At 34.2% G+C, this 24,661-nt stretch overlaps 4 protein-coding genes across 4 annotated transcripts; all 4 read left to right on the top strand.

The window, feature by feature from the left end:
- The first annotated feature begins 5,929 nt into the window (after positions 1–5,929).
- Positions 5,930–8,412, top strand: LOC121401166. The gene is made up of 4 exons (XM_041585503.1): positions 5,930–6,008; positions 6,507–6,606; positions 7,358–7,440; positions 7,796–8,412. Exons 1-4 carry the CDS (start codon positions 5,936–5,938, stop codon positions 8,386–8,388), a joined length of 849 nt encoding a protein of 282 aa, XP_041441437.1. The 5' UTR covers positions 5,930–5,935; the 3' UTR covers positions 8,389–8,412.
- Positions 8,413–9,622: 1,210 nt separating this feature from the next.
- On the top strand, positions 9,623–13,781 carry LOC121401232 (histone-lysine N-methyltransferase, H3 lysine-79 specific-like). Its single transcript, XM_041585564.1, has 4 exons — positions 9,623–9,733; positions 11,367–11,506; positions 12,259–12,341; positions 12,697–13,781. The coding sequence occupies exons 1-4, from the start codon at positions 9,623–9,625 to the stop codon at positions 13,233–13,235; spliced, it is 873 nt and encodes a 290-aa protein (XP_041441498.1). The 3' UTR covers positions 13,236–13,781.
- A 909-nt stretch (positions 13,782–14,690) lies between these two features.
- Positions 14,691–18,643, top strand: LOC121401231 (histone-lysine N-methyltransferase, H3 lysine-79 specific-like). Its single transcript, XM_041585563.1, has 4 exons — positions 14,691–14,801; positions 16,632–16,771; positions 17,525–17,607; positions 17,963–18,643. Exons 1-4 carry the CDS (start codon positions 14,691–14,693, stop codon positions 18,565–18,567), a joined length of 939 nt encoding a protein of 312 aa, XP_041441497.1. The 3' UTR covers positions 18,568–18,643.
- A 2,429-nt stretch (positions 18,644–21,072) lies between these two features.
- LOC121401165 (histone-lysine N-methyltransferase, H3 lysine-79 specific-like) lies at positions 21,073–23,943 on the top strand. The gene is made up of 4 exons (XM_041585502.1): positions 21,073–21,151; positions 21,672–21,771; positions 22,524–22,606; positions 22,962–23,943. The coding sequence occupies exons 1-4, from the start codon at positions 21,079–21,081 to the stop codon at positions 23,564–23,566; spliced, it is 861 nt and encodes a 286-aa protein (XP_041441436.1). The 5' UTR covers positions 21,073–21,078; the 3' UTR covers positions 23,567–23,943.
- Positions 23,944–24,661: the final 718 nt, after the last annotated feature.

Genomic DNA, 24,661 nt, shown 5'->3' with positions numbered 1-24,661 from the left:
GCCGCGTGTGTTTTTACGCAGCGATTCCCCATAGACGCCAGCGCCAAAGTTTCGCCAGCGATTGCCGTTTAAAAGTCGCGGCGAAAAGTCGCGGCGAGTCAAATCGCCGCGCTATCGCTTAGTGTGGCCTTACCCTAAATAAGCCTGGTAGGATCTGTTATCCAGAATGTTTGGCACCAGGGGTTTTTCCAAAAAAGAATTAATTCCGTTATTTGGATCCCAATTTCTTAAGTGTGTTAAAAATCTGTTCAAACATTAAATAAGCCTGGTCGGATTGTTTTGCCACCAATGTGGATTCATGCATCTTGGTTACCATGAAAAATTATTTGCTTAAAATGGAGTCTATTGGGAGACCATTCCTGTAATTCAGAGCTTTCTGGATAACAGACTTCCTGATAAGGAATCCCATACCCATTAGAATATGTCTAAATTTTACATTAAGGAGCCTATTAATTAAACCTCAAATTTTTAGATTAAAACAAAAACTTTTTTTTAGGGATTTATCATACCCCAAATGTGCTGAAAATACTCCATCTCAAACCTGTTGAGGTCATGTAAAAGTCAATGGCAGATGTCCCTGAAGATGTTTCTTGGCATCGTGATCTGCGCTGGTTTTTCATCCAATAATCCAATAAATTCAAGTTGTCAAGGCAACAAGTTGAGTTTTCAGAACGTCAATTTTAAATGATAAATGAGTTCAGTTCGTGTTAGGTTTTAATAAAAAAATAAAATAAATAAGAGTTTTGGTAAATACCCCCTTAACGTTCTCATTAAAATTCAAAGGTTCACATTGCCAATATTCCAACTCTGTAATTGCTTAAATGGCTATCTTCATCTCCCTGGTGATTTTTGAATCATTACATTTTGGCATTATTTACTAACCCTTTTTCTGCTTGCTAAAATGTAGAGACAGGGAATGTACTGTATTTACTTCCAATGGAAACATTTAAAAAATGTGGTTTTGCAGATATTTAATTAATCAGCAGAATGGTTGCATGGTGCAACCTCAATCAGTGGGAGGGATAATTCATCCTATAAATACATTTTAGTATGATGTAGACATTGATAGAACATTCTCAACTAAAAACAAACCATTTTTAGCAGCATTCTTCTGACTTCTGGGCAGAAAACACATTCCCTCTCTCTTATATGGTCTTCACACTGGAGAAGAGGGTCTCTAAACTAATACACTTTAAAATTCTTCACAATTACATAGGCGCCAGTGGTTGTAAATAACATGTACTTTATTGTTGAATGGAATCTTCAGAAAAAGATTAGAAATTTATGTTCTGAATACATAACAGGCATACGAATATAATTTCTTTCACTTAATGGATATCATAGATAGCAGCAATCCAATTAAGTGCTGCCCGATATCTTTGTCTTCAACATAAAACAACAGTAGGGACACACATTTGACCATCTGTGGTATATAGACCCTCACAGTGTTGTCTTAAAAGGTCGGATGGAAGTAATAGAGGTCGTAAGTAACATAACCCAGAGTAACTTTAAAGTGGAGGACAAAGCTACAATTATACTAAGTGTCAGGGCAGATATACAGGAGACAATAAAGGATCCGCTTACCCTATAAATGCTGCAAGCAGCAAAAGCACTGCTTCCACGGCATTGGAAAGCAATAGAAGCTCCTCGTTTTAGAGAAGGTTGGGCCACTATAGAAGAAATTAGGCAGTTCGAGGAAATCTCATATCTAATACACAACCAGAGTGCTAAATATTGGAAAATATGGGCCCCCATGGGTAGTTTGAACACTACCTAGACCAGATCCTAATGATAACAGTAACCCATTCAACTTCACAAGAATAGTAGGAGTGAAATGTGAACTGCTTTAGTGATTGTCTTAGTGTAAGCTATGGCTTGTTGCTTAACTATCTGATTACTTGTAAACAATGTTAAATTGATGTGTGGATTCCCCTCCTCCTTGTTGATAACGTAATAAATAAAGAATTATCAAAAGAAAATTCAATTACATGGGCCTTAATTATTTGAGTCCCTTCTTTCAAAAGTCTTCGTGAGAACTATCCCTTACTACTTTTCCTCCTCTAGCTACCATTCAACTGTCTCAGACTCCTACACTGTTATATAAGAGGAGCTAGTCTCACACCTTCTTGTCCACATTCACAGGATCCCGCTCCCTGCTCTCCTTTGCTAAAAGTACTTCTTTCTCCTTAAACCATCCAAGTCAAATATTCAGTTTGTGGCCTGAAACCATACAGAAACCATGATTTTTCTGACCACAATTACACATAAATGCTCCCATAAAACCATAAACCTTAAATAACATGGGACAAGTTGGTACATGTTTGCTGTGTCACTCCTTGTTTAATTGAGTAACACAACAGTTACTTTCACTCATTGCCAAGGTAGCTGTTTGGCTGTTGGCTTTTGAACTGACCACATCAACAGCATGAGCAGCTTCTGTAGAGAGTGTCAGCAAAGTGCCAGCAAATGTAGATTCTATATTTCTTCTGGAAATTCAACCTTTGCCTGCCTTCATGTAGATAATACTGCCTGTGACTTAACTTTGGAGATGAGTACAAGATGCTTTTACCTTTTATCATATGTTGAAAATTGCTGGATGTCATAATCCAGAAACATTTTGGGGTTCCAGTCCCAAGGTAAAGCTCTATTGGGGGAATGTAATAAAAGTCGCAAAACATGCAGATTCGGGGAGATTTAGTCGCCTGGCGCCGAACTGCCTTCCCCCTGCTATAATGAGACAACGCCAGCGCCAATGCAGTCGCGACGCTTCAGTTGCCCGAAGTTTCCTCGTCAGACGTCTTCGGAATTCAAAGCGTCGTGAGTGCATTGGCGCTGGCGTTTTCTCCCGGAATCTGCGCGTGTGCTAACTCCCTTAAACTGGCATTGTCTCATGGGCTCACTGATCACAAGTTTCCTTATCACCTCCCATAGGTCTCCTGTTATGTTAAAATAATCGCACAAAAAGCCAAAAGGGGCCGTGGCCCAGGGTGTGTCTGTAAATGGAACTCTGTAGTGAATTGGATCTTTAAGTTCTGCGTTCAACTTAATGCGCTGAAAATCATTTGAAGGCAATTTAGCAAAAGAAGAATTTAACTTGATCGACAATTGTCACTTTTACGCCATGATACCAATGTAACTATATAATCTGCAAAAAAAAAAAAGATGTCATTTGGCTCTTAGATTTGTAATACTCTTTGGACAATGTGTTCTCTTTTCTGTATGCGTTCCACTATCTAACTTCCGCTCACAGGCTCTTGCTCTAAGCTCAGTACAGGGGGAAGAGAGGGGCCATCACACACAAATGAGTTTCATATACCGCATGCTGTAGATACAGAACGTGATTACCTAGCAATACTACTATATTTTCTTTATCAGTGGATTTAGTAATTGCTTTGGTAGTTAGCTGCACAACAAAATAAAACATTTTTTTTCTGTTTAAGCGTTTGTATCACGTAAATCAGCAGTTCTCTATTGTGTTTGCTTTGAAAGAAATCTGAACTTAAAGCTATATAACAGTATAATGATTTATTTGTATGTTTAAAATAAAAAGTGGGGTGGAATTTAGCTACTTTTGGGATTCTGTTGAGTCGTAATCCAGGTTTTATGACCATCCATTATTGCATAATGTTGTACCAAACTGTTATGAGAAACAAACATAGGCAGGGCTGGAACTAGGTGTAGGAACAAAAGTTTTTTTTTAAGTGTTTAATTATACATTTGGGTTTCTGTGCCACTAGAGATTACATGGAATCTCCCTACACATACACACATATGCACAAGGGGAAATCCATAAGAAGCTATTAAACTTACTAGTATTGGGACTGTAAGAAGAAACTTCATACCTTAGGGAAACCCATACAAATTCCAAACAACTCATCAAACGCAAAACCTTAGAATATGTTATAGCCGTGCTAACCACTCGGTCAGGAACTTCTTGTCTTTCATATATGAATCTTGACAGCATTACTATTACTGATCAGTAAAGTAACTACAGAGAAAGCAGACCCTGCGGCTGCAGGGGAGCCTAGGAGGTATAGGGGCCCATGATCATTATTTTCTGAAATATACACCGACCAAATCCGCACTTATTATTATTTAGCTTTTTATACATCAGCTCTCCAGTTTCCCATTTCAGTATTCTGGATGCTAGGATCAAAATGACCCTTGCAACAATGCAATGATTAGATTGAGAGACTGAAATATGAAGAGGAGAGGGCTTCCATAGAAAGATGAGTACTAAAAAGTAGCAATAATAATAACAATAAGGGGCAGATTTATCAAGGGTCAAAGTTCGAAGTTAAAAAAAACCTTCGAACTTCGAATTCAAAAAGACCAATCGAATAGGGGTCGAAGGTTTTTGGGGGTCGAAGTGGTCCGTATTCAAATCGCACGATCGAAGGAATAGCACCTTCAATCTACTTCGATTCAAAGTTTTTCCCCCAAAAAACTTTGATCTCTCAAACTCCACCAATTGCCTTCATATAGATTCTAGGAGGTCAAATGAAAAGATGGTTAAAATTGATAATTCTATAACATACAAAAATTACTTTCGCCACTAAGATGCATTTTGTTCTCTCTCTCTGTGTATATATATATATATATATATATATATATATATATATATATATATATATATATATATATATAGTCTGTGACAAACGACCGCACTCTGAAGACCGGACTCTCTTGGTGATTCATATAACGATTTGTCAGCAAGGATCCGCACACCAAAGTTTTCATTTAACCAAAGTGTTTTATTTCGTACATAGCTCTGACGTTTCGGCCCACATTAGGGCCTTTCTCAAGGATATATATATATATATATATATATATATAGCAAATTTATCAAAGGTCGAGGTGAATTTTCAAATGAAAAAAATTCGAATTTCAAGCTATTTTTTGTGTACTTCGACTAGGGAATAGTCCAAATTCGATTCGAATTTGAAAAAAAATTAAAAAATTTGAATATCGAAATTCTGTGCGGTTTCTTTAAAAATTCGACTTCGACCATTCGCCATCTAAAACCTGCCGAATCAAAGGCCCCAGTGAGGGTCGAAACGTCGATCTGTGCAATAATAAATAATTACTTTTTTTGCAAGACCCTGTTGTGCAACAGCTTTCATTCGATTTTTATATATATATATATATATATATATATATATATATATATATATATATATATATATATTGATCACCTTTTAATAGTATGATGTAAAGAGGGGTATTCTGAGACAATTTGCAGTTGGTTTTCATTTTTTTTATTTGTGGTTTTTGAATTTTTTGCCTAGAAGATGTATTAGAGCTCACTCTATTAAAATCACCAGAAATCCTGTCTTTCTACGTGCAATTTAAGCATTTGAGAAAAAGGCAGTTATTTTGTTTGTACTGGATTCAATTATATGAGAGAGCTCTAATACATCTGCAAGGAAAGGGAGCCCCCTATAAGATGTAGTGGATCATTCGCCTGACACCCAACTGCTGCATGAAGACAGAATGAGGAGAAACAGTTACTGAGATAGGAATAGTGAATATAAACTTGATTATTTCAGAAACGATGCAGAATATTCAATTGATTGTATATACAAAGTTTCTTTTTTCAGTATGACGAAGCTTATATTACATTTTCGCGATAGATCGCCTTTAAGATAAAGTATTATGTAACAGAGTTGCAAACAAAACTAGTTTTTATAACCAACCAGTGAATTACAAGTATGTGTGTTTGAGAAAGGTAACTGTTAGTAACCATAGTAACTGTAAACAAGCCTTAGTGGATGTGTGGTCTCATTGTAACATCATAATGAAGCCATAAAATTACATCATAATGAAGCCATGAGATTACATCATAATGAAGCCATGAGATTACATCATAATGAAGAGTCTGTTAGTCAGTTGAAAAGGGACATCATTCCTTAGTGTCACTGAGCTAACAGCTACAATGCAGACACATCTTTTCTTATTTATTTTCTTATTTTTCATCTTATTTGAAATGTCTTATTCTAAAACTACAGGTATGAAAATTTGCTTATATATATCTATATATAAAATATTAAAATTAATGTTGTGGTAGGTCACCTAGTTTATATTATTATCAGTCATATATATTAGTCATACATATCTTAACTATATTTAATATATATATATATATATTATTGTTGTAGTTGTTATTATTTAAAGAGTTGTAAACACTCACCTAACTGTAGTATATTTTTAAACTGTTTTATTGATCTTCATCTTATTTGCATCTACTTATTCTAAAACTACAGGTACCAAAATAATCTTACATTTATGGCATTTATAAACAATTAATGGTTTGCTAGGTCACCTATTGTTATATATTATTATTAGTGATATATATTAGTCATATCTATATGTATTATATATAATGGCATGTTTTTATACTAGCTTTAATTTTCTTTTGTTTGTTTGTTTTTTATCATTGTTAATGGATAATTATTTAAATAATTCGGTTAATGTGCACCCAATAATTGTATTTCTCTTTGGTACAGACACTGAACAGAACAAGTGCCAAGTTTATTGCGTGAAATCTCTGCTATGCGCTGCCATATTAGTCCTGGAACTTCTTTTATTGCTATATTATTTTCTTCGGTAAGTTCTTCTGAACCCAGTTATGTCCAGACATCATAATCCCTTGCTTTTCTTTTGCAATAATATACATGTAAATTAAATATTTTGTATAGAAAATGTTTATATGATTGTATTAATTTAAAATAAAAGGGGGAATTTTATACTAAATTAAATTATTGGAGATGAAGGGGAAGGGAGGGATGTATGTAGATGAATTGATTAAAGGTGTTTGAGTGCCCAAGAGCTAATGCCTTATGCAGAGTAGAAGCTTTAGAGGCCTTATCAAGTCTTAAATAAGGCAAAGTGCATGATTCATTTATTCAGATGTGTGCTCATATCATGGCCAGATGTTAGGGATGCATCGAATCCAGGATTCAGTTTGGGATTCGGGCAGGATTCCGCCTTTTTCAGCAGGAATCGGGCAAATCCTTTTGCCTGGCCGAACCAAATCGTAATTTGCATATGCAATCTGAAATCGTGTGACTTTTTGTTACAAAACAAGGAAGTAAAAATAGTTTTTCCACATTTTCCTTTCCCGCCCCTAATTTGCCTTAATGTTTATATGCAAATTAGGATTCGATTCAGTATTCGGACGAATCTTTCAAAAAGGATTTGGCTGAATCCTACATAATGAATTTGGTGTATCCCTACCAGATATAATTCCACACAGTTCAATAGTTAATAGATCCTAACAATTTAATATCACTGTGTCCCAGAGTCAGTTTATAAAAAACATTTTTTTAATATCTTTTTTAATATCTTTTTATCTTAGCAAAAAATATAAGGAGTGTAAAAAGGATATTGAGGCTCCTGAAATTTCAGATAATACTGCACTTCATGGAACACAAAAAGGAGGTAAGTATAAATATTATCATGCATGAACAGATATTGAGTCTTTATTCTAGAGTTCAGTAGCTCTGGTTGACTTGCACTGTACTTCTTATGAGAGAGGTAGTTGTGTATAGAGGTGAGGCTCAAGTTTGTATTTTTAAAAGAACCAATTAGGCTTATCTCTCTGTAATGTCTGCAATATAGCCCAAACAACAGACACCGTAGAGGGAAAAAACACCATAACCCCTCTCAAAAGAAGTGCACAGTGCAAGTTTATGTGATAATTTGATGAAATGGGCGCATATGACAATAGGTTGCATTATGGGATATGGTCGTTTTACCATAGAGTTCACTAAGCAGTTGCAATGGTTTGTTTTAGGAAGCAAAACACCTATTAAAGCAGAAGTGAAGTATGAGAATGAAACTGGCAAAGAGGTCACTGAGACGAAAGAAGACAAAACAGAAGCTGAGAAAGAGGTCTCTGAGAATAATCCTGAAGTCAAAATGGATAGTGACAAAGAGGTCTCTGAGAGGAAAGAAGAAGAAAAACTGGAATCAAACATCTTAGAAGAAAATGCTTCTGACAAAAAAGAGACAAAAAAGAGAAAGTGGAAGATTGGGAAATTGAAATGGATGACAAAGAGGTTTCTGAGAGAAAAAGAAGGAGAAAAACTGGAATCAAACATCTTAAAAGAAAATGCTTCTGCCAAAAAGGAGACTAAAATGAGAAAGTGGAGAATCTGGAAACTGAAATGGAAGAGAAAAAAAGAACAAAGTGAAAAAGGAGCAAGTGGCAGAGATAAAGAAATAATGGCTGAGAACATAAAAGAGATATGTACTTGCAAGAAAGACAAACTACGTAGAATTTTGAGCAGGTCCGGACTGAGAATTAAAATAGGCCCTGTCATTTCAGGTACACAGAGGCCCAATCAGCCCTCACAGAGGCCCAATCAGCCCCCACCAGCCCACTAAATAGTGATTTTCTATGGTACCTTATAGCAGCCCTTCTGGCATTTGCCAGAACCCACAGATTGCCAGTCCGGGGCCTGATTATGAGTATATTTTGTCTTCGATGATCAAGCATAAGAAGCTGAGCAAGACATATGAAAACACGTGCAATATCTCCTATTCTGGTACCATTATCTGCCAGACAAATTATATAAGCGGCAACTATTTCTAGATCCAATCTGTGAATCAAATTTATTCATCTCTACTTTTATAACAATTTTTTTTTAATAAAATAGCTTTTCAAACTGTGAGGCTTCTTAGTGTATATTTTAAAAAAGATTCCAACTTTTCCTTGTTTGTTAAAGTTTATATAAATCTATATATGTATTATATAAAGTACCCCCTGTTGTGAAATATGAGGAGTCACCCAGGCATTCCTTGAACTTTAGCAAAACTCTGCCTTAATGCTTGTGCTTTTATATGGTCATAGAACGCCTCGGTAACTTAAAATGTCCTTACATTTTACAAGAGGGGGTACCTTATTCACTATATATATCATGTAATTGAAGCAAGTAATTTCCAAATGAACACCTAAAACACAATTGTTTCAACCTGACCTTTGTCAGGGTGACAAATATATATATATAATCAAGAAGTGAAAGTATATATATATATATATATATATTTATATATATAGCAAATGCATCTTTCTTTAGTGCAGCCACATAATCCATGGTGTATATTTATATTTTTATATATATATATATTGATCACCTTTTAATAGTATGATGTAAAGAGGGATAGTCTGAGACAATTTGCAATTGGTTTTCATTTTTTATTATTTGTGGTTTTTCATTTTTTAGCCTAGAAGATGTATTAGAGCTCACTCTATTAAAATCACCAGAAATCCTGTCATTCTACATGCAATTTAAGCATTTGTGCAAAAGGCAGTTATTTTGTTTGTACTGGAATCAATTATTTGAGAGAGCTCTAATACATCTGCTAGAAAAGGGAGCCCCCCCACCCTGTGGAGTTAAAAACTTGGCATAATATCTGGGACAATGCGACTAAAACTCCACTTTGTATTACTTTGAAAGAGAACATATATAAGATCATGATGGGCTGGTATCATACTCCCTCCCTGCTATATAAGATGTTCCCACTGACAACCTCCCCCAATTGCTGGAGGGGCTGTAACATGGAGGGGACGTTAATGCATGTGTTCTGGTCCTGCCCAGGCATTCAAACATATTGGACAATGGTGAGACTTTTGCTGCAAAGAGTGCTGCTTCTTGACATACAACCTGATCCTTTGGTTCTTATACTAGGGAAGAGAGTCCCTAGTCTCAAAAATCCCATGCAGAAATTGGTGAATGCTTTGCTTACTGGGGCAGAGATGTGCAATTGCGGGGAAATGGAAATGTACCCATCCCCTATCTGAAACAGATTTTTTTGGAAAGAGTCCGCTTCATTAGGCGGATGGAATACCTAACGGCACTTCGTAACAATAGAGTGGACAGTTTCGACAGGATAGTCACAGCCCTAACTATAGTCACCAACATTTCAGTACAAATACCACAGTCATACCTTTACTAAGGACTTGCCCAAGGAGGAGTTTTTTCTTTATTTTTTTTTTTGTTTTATCATTTGTTGGTTTACATTTTCCTTACTTACACCCTGAGGTTGTTACCAATTCTGGAGTATGGATGATTTACCCATAGCTTTGGGTTAATTGCATGAGTATGTTTTTTCCTGGTAAAGATATATGCCTCAAGATTGTACCAATTATGTGAAATAACACAGGTTTATTGGATGTATAATGTTGATTACATGGTAAAATGGCAATGTAGAAAACCAATGCTCTATGTAAAAGAAAATCTGAAAACTCCAAAGCTTTATTGTAAATGATAATGTGAAAAATCAATAAAGAGAAAGTTAAAAAAAAAAAAGAAAAGAGAGCCCCCTATAAGATATAGTGGATCATTCGCCTGACACCCAACTGCTGCATGAAGACAGAATGAGGAGAAACAGTTACTGAGATAGGAATAGTGAATATAAAGTTGATTATTTCAGAAATGATGCAGAATATTCAATTGATTGTATTTACAAAGTTTCTCTTTTCAGTATGATGAAGCTTATATTACATTTTCGCGATAGATCGCCTTTAAGATAAAGTATTATGTAACAGAGTTGCAAACAAAACTAGTTTTTGAATTACAAGTGTGTGTGTTTGAGAAAGGTAACTGTTAGTAACCATAGTAACTGTAAACAAGCCTTAGTGGATGTGTGGTCTCATTGTAACATCATAATGAAGCCATAAGATTACATCATAATGAAGCCATGAGATTACATCATAATGAAACCATGAGATTACATCATAATGAACAGTCTGTTAGTCAGTTGAAAAGGGACATCATTCCTTAGTGTCACTGAGCTAACAGCTACAATGCAGACACATCTTTTCTTATTTATTTTCTTATTTTTCATCTTATTTGAAATGACATATTCTAAAACTACAGGTATGAAAATTTGCTTACATATATACAGTATATGTATATATATATGTGTATATATCTATATATAAAATATTAAAATTAATGTTGTGGTAGGTCAACTAGTATATATTATTATCAGTCATATATATTAGTCATACATATCTTAACTATATATAGATATATACATATTTATTATTGTTGTAGTTATTATTTAAAGAGTTGTAAACACTCACCTAACTGTAATAAATTTTTAAACTGGTTTATTGATCTTCATCTTATTTGCATCTACTTATTCTAAAACTACAGGTACCAAAATAATCTTACATTTATGGCATTTATATAAACAATGAATGGTGTGCTAGGTCACCTATTGTTATATATTATTATTAGTGATATATATTAGTCATATCTATAGGTATTATATATAATGGCTTGTTTTTATACTAGCTTTAATTTGCTTTTGTTTGTTTTTTATTATTGTTAAGGAATAATTATTTAAATAATTAGTATAATGTGCACCCAATAATTGTATTTCTCTTTGGTACAGACACTGAACAGAACAAGTGCCAAGTTTATTGCGTGAAATCTCTGCTATGCGCTGCCATATTAGTCCTGGAACTTCTTTTATTGCTATATTATTTTCTTCGGTAAGTTCTTCTGAACCCAGTTATGTCCAGACATCATTATCCCTTGCTTTTCTTTTGCAATACTATACATGTAAATTAAATATTTTGTAAAGAAAATGTTTATATGATTGTATTAATTTAAAATAAAAAGGGGGAATTTTATACTAAATTTAATTATTGGAGATGAAGGGGAAGGGAGGGATGTATGTAGATGAATTGATTAAAGGTGTTTGAGTGCCCAAGAGCTAATGCCTTATGCAGAGTAAAAGCTTTAGAGGCCTTATCAAGTCTTAAATAAGGCAATGTGCATGATTCATTTATTCAGATGTGTGCTCATATCATGGCCAGATGTTAGGGATGCATCGAATCCAGGATTCAGTTTGGGATTCGGGCAGGATTCCGCCTTTTTCAGCAGGAATCGGGCAAATACTTTTGCCTGGCCAAACCAAATTGTAATGTGCATATGCAATCTGAAATCGTGTGACTTTTTGTTACAAAACAAGGAAGTAAAAATAGTTTTTCCACATTTTCCTTTCCCGCCCCTAATTTGCCTCAATGTTTATACGCAATTTAGGATTCGGTTCAGTATTCGGACGAATCTTTCAAAAAGGATTTGGCTGAATCCTAAATAATGAGTTTGGTGTATCCCTACCAGATATAATTCCACACAGTGGAATAGTTAATAGATCCTAACAATTTAATATCACTGTGTCCCAGAGTCAGTTTATAAAAAACATTTTTTTAATATCTTTTTTAATATCTTTTTATCTTAGCAAAAAATATAAGGAGTGTAAAAAGGATATTGAGGCTCCTGAAATTTCAGATAATACTGTACTCCATGGAACACAAAAAGGAGGTAAGTATAAATATTATCATGCATGAACAGATATTGAGTCTTTATTCTAGAGTTCAGTAGCTCTGGTTGACTTGCACTGTACTTCTTATGAGAGAGGTAGTTGTGTATAGAGGTGAGGCTCAAGTTTGTATTTTTAAAAGAACCAATTAGGCTTATCTCTCTATAATGTCCGCAATATAGCCCAAACAACAGACACCGTAGAGGGAAAAAACACCATAACCCCTCTCAAAAGAAGTGCACAGTGCAAGTTTATGTGATAATTTGATGAAATGGGCGCATATGACAATAGGTTGCATTATGGGATATGGTCGTTTTAACATAGAGTTCACTAAGCAGTTGCAATGGTTTGTTTTAGGAAGCAAAACACCTATTAAAGCAGAAGTGAAGTATGAGAATGAAACTGGCAAAGAGGTCACTGAGACGAAAGAAGACAAAACAGAAGCTGAGAAAGAGGTCTCTGAGAATAATCCTGAAGTCAAAATGGATAGTGACAAAGAGGTCTCTGAGAGGAAAGAAGAAGAAAAACTGGAATCAAACATCTTAGAAGAAAATGCTTCTGACAAAAAAGAGACAAAAAAGAGAAAGTGGAAGATTCGTAAATTGAAATGGATGACAAAGAGGTTTCTGAGAGGAAAAGAAGGAGAAAAACTGGAATCAAACATCTTAGAAGAAAATGCTTCTGACAAAAAAGAGACAAAAAAGAGAAAGTGGAAGATTGGGAAATTGAAATGGATGACAAAGAGGTTTCTGAGAAGAAAAGAAGGAGAAAAACTGGAATCAAACATCTTAAAAGAAAATGCTTCTGCCAAAAAGGAGACTAAAATGAGAAAGTGGAGAATCTGGAAATTGAAATGGAAGAGAAAAAAAGAACAAAGTGAAAAAGGAGCAAAGTGAAAAAGGAGCAAGTGGCAGAGATAAAGAAATAATGGCTGAGAACATAAAAGAGATATGTACTTGCAAGAAAGACAAACTACGTAGAATTTTGAGCAGGTCCGGACTGAGAATTAAAATAGGCCCTGGCATTTCAGGTACACAGAGGCCCAATCAGCCCTCACAGAGGCCCAATCAGCCCCCACCAGCCCACTAAATAGTGATTTTCTATGGTACCTTATAGCAGCCCTTCTGGCATTTGCCAGAACCCACAGATTGCCAGTCTGGGCCTGATTATGAGTATATTTTATCTTCGATGATCAAGCATAAGAAGCTGAGCAAGACATATGAAACCACGTGCAATATCTCCTACTCTGGTACCATTAACTGCCAGACAAATTTTATAAGCGGCAACTATTTCTAGATCCAATCTGTGAATCAAATTTATTCATCTATACTTTTATAACAATTTTTTTTAATAAAATAGCTTTTCAAACTGTGAGACTTCTTAGTGTATATTTTAAAAAATATTCCAGCTTTTCCTTGTTTGTTAAAATTTATATAAATCTATATATGTATTATATAAAGTACCCCCTGTTGTGAAATATGAGGAGTCACCCAGGCATTCCTTGAACTTTAGCAAAACTCTGCCTTAATGCTTGTGCTTTTATATGGTCATAGAACGCCTCGGTAACTTAAAATATCCTTACATTTTACAAGAGGGGGTACTTTATTCACTATATATATCACGTAATTGAAGCAAGTAATTTCAAAATGAACACCTAAAACACAATTGTTTCAACCTGACCTTTGTCAGGGTGACAAATATATATATATAATCAAGAAGTGAAAGTATATATATATTTATATATATAGCAAATGCATCTTTCTTCAGTGCAGCCACATAATCCATGGTGTATATTTATATATATATATATATATATATATATATATATATATATATATATATATATATATATATATATATTGATCACCTTTTAATAGTATGATGTAAAGAGGGATAGTCTGAGACAATTTGCAATTGGTTTTCATTTTTTATTATTTGTGGTTTTTCAATTTTTAGCCTAGAAGATGTATTAGAGCTCACTCTATTAAAATCACCAGAAATCCTGTCTTTCTACATGCAATTTAAGCATTTGTGCAAAAGGCAGTTATTTTGTTTGTACTGGAATCAATTATTTGAGAGAGCTCTAATACATCTGCTAGAAAAGGGAGCCCCCCCACCCTGTGGAGTTAAAAACTTGGCATAATATCTGGGACAATGCGACTAAAACTCCACTTTGTATTACTTTGAAAGAGAACATATATAAGATCATGATGGGCTGGTATCATACTCCCTCCCTGCTATATAAGATGTTCCCACTGACAACCTCCCCCAATTGCTGGAGGGGCTGTAACATGGAGGGGACGTTAATGCATGTGTTCTGGTCCTGCCCAGGCATTCAAACATATTGGACAATGGTGAGACTTTGGCTGCAAAGAGTGCTGCTTCTTGACATACAACCTGATCCTTTGGTTCTTATACTAGGGAAGAGAGTCCCTAGTCTCACAAATCCCATGCAGAAATTGGTGAATGCTTTGCTTACTGGGGCAGAGATGTGCAATTGCGGGGAAATGGAAATGTACCCATCCCCTATCTGAAACAGATTTTTTTGGAAAGAGTCCGCTTCATTAGGCGGATGGAATACCTAACGGCACTTCGTAACAATAGAGTGGACAGTTTCGACAGGATTTGGTCTACTTGGGACTCTACTCAGATTATATAGGAGCCTACCGGAACTGATTTAGCCAGGTCCAATCACTTGGTCGTTTTTTCTATTCATTGCAACTCCCCTGCCCAAATGGAACAAGATCTTGGATGGAAAGGGTCAATAAAGGGGGGAGCCACAGCCCTAACTATAGTCACCAATATTTCAGTACAAATACCACAGTCATACCTTTACTAAGGACTTGCCCAAGGAGGAGTTTTTTCTTTATTTTTTTTTTTGTTTTATCATTTGTTGGTTTACATTTTCCTTACTTACACCCTGAGGTTGTTACCAATTCTGGAGTACGGATGATTTACCCATAGCTTTGGGTTAATTGCATGAGTATGTTTTTTCCTGGCAAAGATATATGCCTCAAGATTGTACCAATTATGTGAAATAACACAGGTTTATTGGCTGTATAATGTTGATTACATGGTAAAATGGCAATGTAGAAAACCAATGCTCTATGTAAAAGAAAATCTGAAAACTCCAAAGCTTTATTGTAAATGATAATGTGAAAAATCAATAAAGAGAAAGTTAAAAAAAAAAAGAAAAGGGAGCCCCCTATAAGATATAGTGGATCATTCGCCTGACACCCAACTGCTGCATGAAAACAGAATGAGGAGAAACAGTTACTGAGATAGGAATAGTGAATATAAAGTTGATTATTTCAGAAATGATGCAGAATATTCAATTGATTGTATTTACAAAGTTTCTCTTTTCAGTATGATGAAGCTTATATTACATTTTCGCGATAGATCGCCTTTAAGATAAAGTATTATGTAACAGAGTTGCAAACAAAACTAGTTTTTGAATTACAAGTGTGTGTGTTTGAGAAAGGTAACTGTTAGTAACCATAGTAACTGTAAACAAGCCTTAGTGGATGTGTGGTCCATTGTAACATCATAATGAAGCCATAAGATTACATCATAATGAAGCCATGAGATTACATCATAATGAAACCATGAGATTACATCATAATGAACAGTCTGTTAGTCAGTTGAAAAGGGACATCATTCCTTAGTGTCACTGAGCTAACAGCTACAATGCAGACACATCTTTTCTTATTTATTTTCTTATTTTTCATCTTATTTGAAATGACATATTCTAAAACTACAGGTATGAAAATTTGCTTACATATATACAGTATATGTATATATATATGTGTATATATATATATATATATATATATATATATATGTATATATATATATATATATGTATATATAAAATATTAAAATTAATGTTGTGGTAGGTCACCTAGTATATATTATTATCAGTCATATATATTAGTCATACATATCTTAACTATATATAGATATATACATATTTATTATTGTTGTTATTATTTAAAGAGTTGTAAACACTCACCTAACTGTAATAAATTTTTAAACTGGTTTATTGATCTTCATCTTATTTGCATCTACTTATTCTAAAACTACAGGTACCAAAATAATCTTACATTTATGGCATTTATATAAACAATGAATGGTGTGCTAGGTCGCCTATTGTTATATAATATTATTATTATTAGTGATATATATTAATCATATCTATATGTATTATATATAATGGCTTGTTTTTATACTAGCTTTAATTTGCTTTTGTTTGTTTTTTATTATTGTTAAGGAATAATTATTTAAATAATTAGTATAATGTGCACCCAATAATTGTATTTCTCTTTGGTACAGACACTGAACAGAACAAGTGCCAAGTTTATTGCGTGAAATCTCTGCTATGCGCTGCCATATTAGTCCTGGAACTTCTTTTATTGCTATATTATTTTCTTCGGTAAGTTCTTCTGAACCCAGTTATGTCCAGACATCATAATCCCTTGCTTTTCTTTTGCAATACTATACATGTAAATTAAATATTTTGTAAAGAAAATGTTTATATGATTGTATTAATTTAAAATAAAAAGGGGGAATTTTATACTAAATTTAATTATTGGAGATGAAGGGGAAGGGAGGGATGTATGTAGATGAATTGATTAAAGGTGTTTGAGTGCCCAAGAGCTAATGCCTTATGCGGAGTAAAAGCTTTAGAGGCCTTATCAAGTCTTAAATAAGGCAAAGTGCATGATTCATTTATTCAGATGTGTGCTCATATCATGGCCAGATGTTAGGGATGCATCGAATCCAGGATTCAGTTTGGGATTCGGGCAGGATTCCGCCTTTTTCAGCAGGAATCGGGCAAATACTTTTGCCTGGCCAAACCAAATTGTAATGTGCATATGCAATCTGAAATCGTGTGACTTTTTGTTACAAAACAAGGAAGTAAAAATAGTTTTTCCACATTTTCCTTTCCCGCCCCTAATTTGCCTTAATGTTTATATGCAAATTAGGATTCGGTTCAGTATTCGGACGAATCTTTCAAAAAGGATTTGGCTGAATCCTAAATAATGAATTTGGTGTATCCCTACCAGATATAATTCCACACAGTGGAATAGTTAATAGATCCTAACAATTTAATATCACTGTGTCCCAGAGTCAGTTTATAAAAAACATTTTTTTTAATATCTTTTTTAATATCTTTTTATCTTAGCAAAAAATATAAGGAGTGTAAAAAGGATATTGAGGCTCCTGAAATTTCAGATAATACTGCACTTCATGGAACACAAAAAGGAGGTAAGTATAAATATTATCACGCATGAACAGATATTGAGTCTTTACTCTAGAGTTCAGTAGCTCTGGTTGACTTGCACTGTACTTCTTATGAGAGAGGTAGTTGTGTATAGAGGTGAGGCTTAAGTTTGTATTTTTAAAAGAACCATTTAGGCTTATCTCTCTATAATGTCCGCAATATAGCCCAAACAACAGACACCGTAGAGGGAAAAAACAGCATAACCCCTCTCAAAAGAAGTGCACAGTGCAAGTTTATGTGATAATTTGATGAAATGGGCGCATATGACAATAGGTTGCATTATGGGATATGGTCGTTTTAACATAGAGTTCACTAAGCAGTTGCAATGGTTTGTTTTAGGAAGCAAAACACCTATTAAAGCAGAAGTGAAGTATGAGAATGAAACTGGCAAAGAGGTCACTGAGACGAAAGAAGACAAAACAGAAGCTGAGAAAGAGGTCTCTGAGAATAATCCTGAAGTCAAAATGGATAGTGACAAAGAGGTCTCTGAGAGGAAAGAAGAAGAAAAACTGGAATCAAACATCTTAGAAGAAAATGCTTCTGACAAAAAAGAGACAAAAAAGAGAAAGTGGAAGATTGGGAAATTGAAATGGATGACAAAGAGGTTTCTGAGAGAAAAAGAAGGAGAAAAACTGGAATCAAACATCTTAAAAGAAAATGCTTCTGCCAAAAAAGAGACAAAAAAGAGAAAGTGGAAGATTGGGAAATTGAAATGGATGAAAAAGAGGTTTCTGAGAGAAAAAGAAGGAGAAAAACTGGAATCAAACATCTTAAAAGAAAATGCTTCTGACAAAAAGGAGACTAAAATGAGAAAGTGGAGAATCTGGAAATTGAAATGGAAGAGAAAAAAAGAACAAAGTGAAAAAGGAGCAAGTGGCAGAGATAAAGAAATAATGGCTGAGAACATAAGAGATATGTACTTGCAAGAAAGACAAAATACTTAGAATTATGATGCAGGTCCGGACTGAGAACTAAAATAGGCCCTGCCATTTCAGGTACACAGAGGCCCAATCAGCCCTCACAGAGGCCCAATCAGCCCCCACCAGCCCACTAAATAGTGATTTTCTATGGTACCTTATAGCAGCCCTTCTTGCATTTGCCAGAACCCACAGATTGCCAGTCCGGGGCCTGATTATGAGTATATTTTGTCTTCGATGATCAAGCATGAGAAGCTGAGCAAGACATATGAAAACACGTGCAATATCTCATATTCTGGTACCATTAACTGCCAGACAAATTATATAAGCGGCAACTATTTCTAGATCCAATCTGTGAATCACATTTATTCATCTCTACTTTTATAACAATTTTTTTAATAAAATAGCTTTTCAAACTGTGAGGCTTCTTAGTGTATATTTTAAAAAAGATTCCAACTTTTCCTTGTTTGTTAAAGTTTATATAAATCTATATATGTATTATATAAAGTACCCCCTGTTGTGAAATATGAGGAGGAGTCACCCAGGCATTCCTTGAACTTAAGCAAAACTCTGCCTTAATGCTTGTGCTTTTATATGGTCATAGAACGCCTCGGTAACTTAAAATATCCTTACATTTTACAAGAGGGGGTACTTTATTCACTATATATATCACGTAATTGAAGCAAGTAATTTCAAAATGAACACCTAAAACACAATTGTTTCAACCTGACCTTTGTCAGGGTGACAAATATATATATATATATATATATATATATATATATATATATATATATATATATATATATATAATCAAGAAGTGAAAGTATATATATATATTTATATATATAGCAAATGCATCTTTCTTCAGTGCAGCCACATAATCCATGGTGTATATATATATATGTATATATATATATATATATATATATATATATATATATATATATATATATATTGATCACCTTTTAATAGTATGATGTAAAGAGGGATATTCTGAGACAATTTGCAATTTGTTTTCATTTTTTATTATTTGTGGTTTTTCAATTTTTGGGCTGGTACCATACTCCCTCCCTGCTATATAAGATGTTCCCACTGACAACCTCCCCCAATTGCTGGAGGGGCTGTAACATGGAGGGGACGTTAATGCATGTGTTCTGGTCCTGCCCAGGCATTCAAACATATTGGACAATGGTGAGACTTTGGCTGCAAAGAGTGCTGCTTCTTGACATACAACCTGATCCTTTGGTTCTTATACTAGGGAAGAGAGTCCCTAGTCTCAGAAATCCCATGCAGAAATTGGTGAATGCTTTGCTTACTGGGGCAGAGATGTGCAATTGTGGGGAAATGGAAATGTACCCATCCCCTATCTGAAACAGATTTTTTGGAAAGAGTCCGCTTCATTAGGCGGATGGAATACCTAACGGCACTTCGTAACAATAGAGGGGACAGTTTCGACAGGATTTGGTATGCTTGGGACTCTACTCAGATTATATAGGGGCCTACCGGAACTGATTTAGCCAGGTCCAATCACTTGGTCGTTTTTTCTATTCATTGCAACTCCCCTGCCCAAATGGAACAGGATCTTGGATGGAAAGGGTCAATAAAGGGGGGAGCCACAGCCCTAACTATAGTCACCAACATTTCAGTACAAATACCACAGTCATACCTTTACTAAGGACTTGCCCAAGGAGGAGTTTTTTCTTTATTTTTTATTTGTTTTATCATTTGTTGGTTTACATTATCCTTACTTACAACCTGAGGTTGTTACCAATTCTGGAGTATGGATGATTTACCCATAGCTTTCGGTTAATTGCATGAGTATGTTTTTTTCCTGGTAAAGATATATGCCTCAAGATTGTACCAATTATGTGAAGTAACACAGGTTTATTGGATGTATAGTGTTGATTACATGGTAAAATGGCAATGTAGAAAACCAATGCTCTATGTAAAAGAAAATCTGAAAACTCCAAAGCTTTATTGTGAATGATAATGTGAAAAATCAATAAAGAGAAAGTTAAAAAAAGAAAAGAAAAGGGAGCCCCCTATAAGATGTAGTGGATCATTCGCCTGACACCCAATTGCTGCATGAAGACAGAATGAGGAGAAACAGTTACTGAGATAGGAATAGTGAATATAAACTTGATTATTTCAGAAACGATGCAGAATATTCAATTGATTGTATATTCAAAGTTTCTTTTTTCAGTATGATGAAGCTTATATTACATTTTCGCGATAGATCGCCTTTAAGATAAAGTATTATGTAACAGAGTTGCAAACAAAACTAGTTTTTATAACCAACCAGTGAATTACAAGTGTGTGTGTTTGAGAAAGGTAACTGTTAGTAACCATAGTAACTGTAAACAAGCCTTAGTGGATGTGTGGTCTCATTGTAACATCATAATGAAGCCATAAGATTACATCATAATGAAGCCATAAGATTACATCATAATGAAGCCATGAGATTACATCATAATGAACAGTCTGTTAGTCAGTTGAAAAGGGACATCATTCCTTAGTGTCACTGAGCTAACAGCTACAATGCAGACACATCTTTTCTTATTTATTTTCTTATTTTTCATCTTATTTGAAATGTCTTATTCTAAAACTACAGGTATGAAAATTTGCTTATATATATCTATATATAAAATATTAAAATTAATGTTGTGGTAGGTCACCTAGTTTATATTATTATCAGTCATATATATTTGTCATACATATCTTAACTATATTTAATATATATATATATATATATATATATATATATATATATATTATTGTTGTAGTTGTTATTATTTAAAGAGTTGTAAACACTCACCTAACTGTAGTATATTTTTAAACTATTTTATTGATCTTCATCTTATTTGCATCTACTTATTCTAAAACTACAGGTACCAAAATAATCTTACATTTATGGCATTTATAAACAATTAATGGTTTGCTAGGTCACCTATTGTTATATATTATTATTAGTGATATATATTAGTCATATCTATAGGTATTATATATAATGGCATGTTTTTATACTAGCTTTAATTTTCTTTTGTTTGTTTGTTTTTTATCATTGTTAATGGATAATTATTTAAATAATTAGGTTAATGTGCACCCAATAATTGTATTTCTCTTTGGTACAGACACTGAACAGAACAAGTGCCAAGTTTATTGCGTGAAATCTCTGCTATGCGCTGCCATATTAGTCCTGGAACTTCTTTTATTGCTATATTATTTTCTTCGGTAAGTTCTTCTGAACCCAGTTATGTCCAGACATCATAATCCCTTGCTTTTCTTTTGCAATACTATACATGTAAATTAAATATTTTGTAAAGAAAATGTTTATATGATTGTATTAATTTAAAATAAAAAGGGGGAATTTTATACTAAATTTAATTATTGGAGATGAAGGGGAAGGGAGGGATGTATGTAGATGAATTGATTAAAGGTGTTTGAGTGCCCAAGAGCTAATGCCTTATGCAGAGTAGAAGCTTTAGAGGCCTTATCAAGTCTTAAATAAGGCAAAGTGCATGATTCATTTATTCAGATGTGTGCTCATATCATGGCCAGATGTTAGGGATGCATCGAATCCAGGATTCAGTTTGGGATTCGCGCAGGATTCCGCCTTTTTCAGCAGGAATCGGGCAAATCCTTTTGCCTGGCCGAACCAAATCGTAATTTGCATATGCAATCTGAAATCGTGTGACTTTTTGTTACAAAACAAGGAAGTAAAAATAGTTTTTCCACATTTTCCTTTTCCGCCCCGAATTTGCCTTAATGTTTATATGCAAATTAGGATTCGGTTCAGTATTCGGACGAAACTTTCAAAAAGGATTTGGCTGAATCCTACATAATGAATTTGGTGTATCCCTACCAGATATAATTCCACACAGTGGAATAGTTAATAGATCCTAACAATTTAATATCACTGTGTCCCAGAGTCAGTTTATAAAAAACATTTTTTTAATATCTTTTTTAATATCTTTTTATCTTAGCAAAAAATATAAGGAGTGTAAAAAGGATATTGAGGCTCCTGAAATTTCAGATAATACTGCACTTCATGGAACACAAAAAGGAGGTAAGTATAAATATTATCATGTATGAACAGATATTGAGTCTTTATTCTAGAGTTCAGTAGCTCTGGTTGACTTGCACTGTACTTCTTATGAGAGAGGTAGTTGTGTATAGAGGTGAGGCTCAAGTTTGTATTTTTAAAAGAACCATTTAGGCTTATCTCTCTGTAATGTCTGCAATATAGCCCAAACAACAGACACCGTAGAGGGAAAAAACAGCATAACCCCTCTCAAAAGAAGTGCACAGTGCAAGTTTATGTGATAATTTGATGAAATGGGCGCATATGACAATATGTTGCATTATGGGATATGGTCGTTTTACCATAGAGTTCACTAAGCAGTTGCAATGGTTTGTTTTAGGAAGCAAAACACCTATTAAAGCAGAAGTGAAGTATGAGAATGAAACTGGCAAAGAGGTCACTGAGACGAAAGAAGACAAAACAGAAGCTGAGAAAGAGGTCTCTGAGAATAATCCTGAAGTCAAAATGGATAGTGACAAAGAGGTCTCTGAGAGGAAAGAAGAAGAAAAACTGGAATCAAACATCTTAGAAGAAAATGCTTCTGACAAAAAAGAGACAAAAAAGAGAAAGTGGAAGATTCGTAAATTGAAATGGATGACAAAGAGGTTTCTGAGAGGAAAAGAAGGAGAAAAACTGGAATCAAACATCTTAGAAGAAAATGCTTCTGACAAAAAAGAGACAAAAAAGAGAAAGTGGAAGATTGGGAAATTGAAATGGATGACAAAGAGGTTTCTGAGAGGAAAAGAAGGAGAAAAACTGGAATCAAACATCTTAAAAGAAAATGCTTCTGCCAAAAAGGAGACTAAAATGAGAAAGTGGAGAATCTGGAAATTGAAATGGAAGAGAAAAAAAGAACAAAGTGAAAAAGGAGCAAGTGGCAGAGATAAAGAAATAATGGCTGAGAACATAAGAGATATGTACTTGCAAGAAAGACAAACTACGTAGAATTTTGAGCAGGTCCGGACTGAGAATTAAAATAGGCCCTGTCATTTCAGGTACACAGAGGCCCAATCAGCCCTCACAGAGGCCCAATCAGCCCCCACCAGCCCACTAAATAGTGATTTTCTATGGTACCTTATAGCAGCCCTTCTGGCATTTGCCAGAACCCACAGATTGCCAGTCCGGGGCCTGATTATGAGTATATTTTATCTTCGATGATCAAGCATAAGAAGCTGAGCAAGACATATGAAAACACGTGCAATATCTCCTATTCTGGTACCATTAACTGCCAGACAAATTATATAAGCGGCAACTATTTCTAGATCCAATCTGTGAATCAAATTTATTCATCTCTACTTTTATAACAATTTTTTTTAATAAAATAGCTTTTCAAACTGTGAGGCTTCTTAGTGTATATTTTAAAAAAGATTCCAACTTTTCCTTGTTTGTTAAAGTTTATATAAATCTATATATGTATTATATAAAGTACCCCCTGTTGTGAAATATGAGGAGGAGTCACCCAGGCATTCCTTGAACTTAAGCAAAACTCTGCCTTAATGCTTGTGCTTTTATATGGTCATAGAACGCCTCGGTAACTTAAAATATCCTTACATTTTACAAGAGGGGGTACTTTATTCACTATATATATCACGTAATTGAAGCAAGTAATTTCAAAATGAACACCTAAAACACAATTGTTTCAACCTGACCTTTGTCAGGGTGACAAATATATATATATAATCAAGAAGTGAAAGTATATCTATCTATCTATATCTATCTATCTATCTATCTATCTATCTATCTATCTATATATATATATATATATATATATATATATATATATATATATATATATATATATAGCAAATGCATCTTTCTTCAGTGCAGCCACATAATCCATGGTGTATATTTTTATATATATATATATTGATCACCTTTTAATAGTATGATGTAAAGAGGGATATTCTGAGACAGTTTGCAATTGGTTTTCATTTTTTATTATTTGTGGTTTTTGAATGTTTTGCCTAGAAGATGTATTAGAGCTCACTCTATTAAAATCACCAGAAATCCTGTCTTTCTACGTGCAATTTAAGCATTTGT

This window comes from Xenopus laevis, chromosome 3L, assembly GCF_017654675.1.
Source record: "Xenopus laevis strain J_2021 chromosome 3L, Xenopus_laevis_v10.1, whole genome shotgun sequence".
Taxonomy (NCBI): domain Eukaryota; kingdom Metazoa; phylum Chordata; class Amphibia; order Anura; family Pipidae; genus Xenopus; species Xenopus laevis.
Note: the sequence above shows the minus strand (reverse complement) of the source record. Positions and strands in the feature narration are given on the sequence as shown.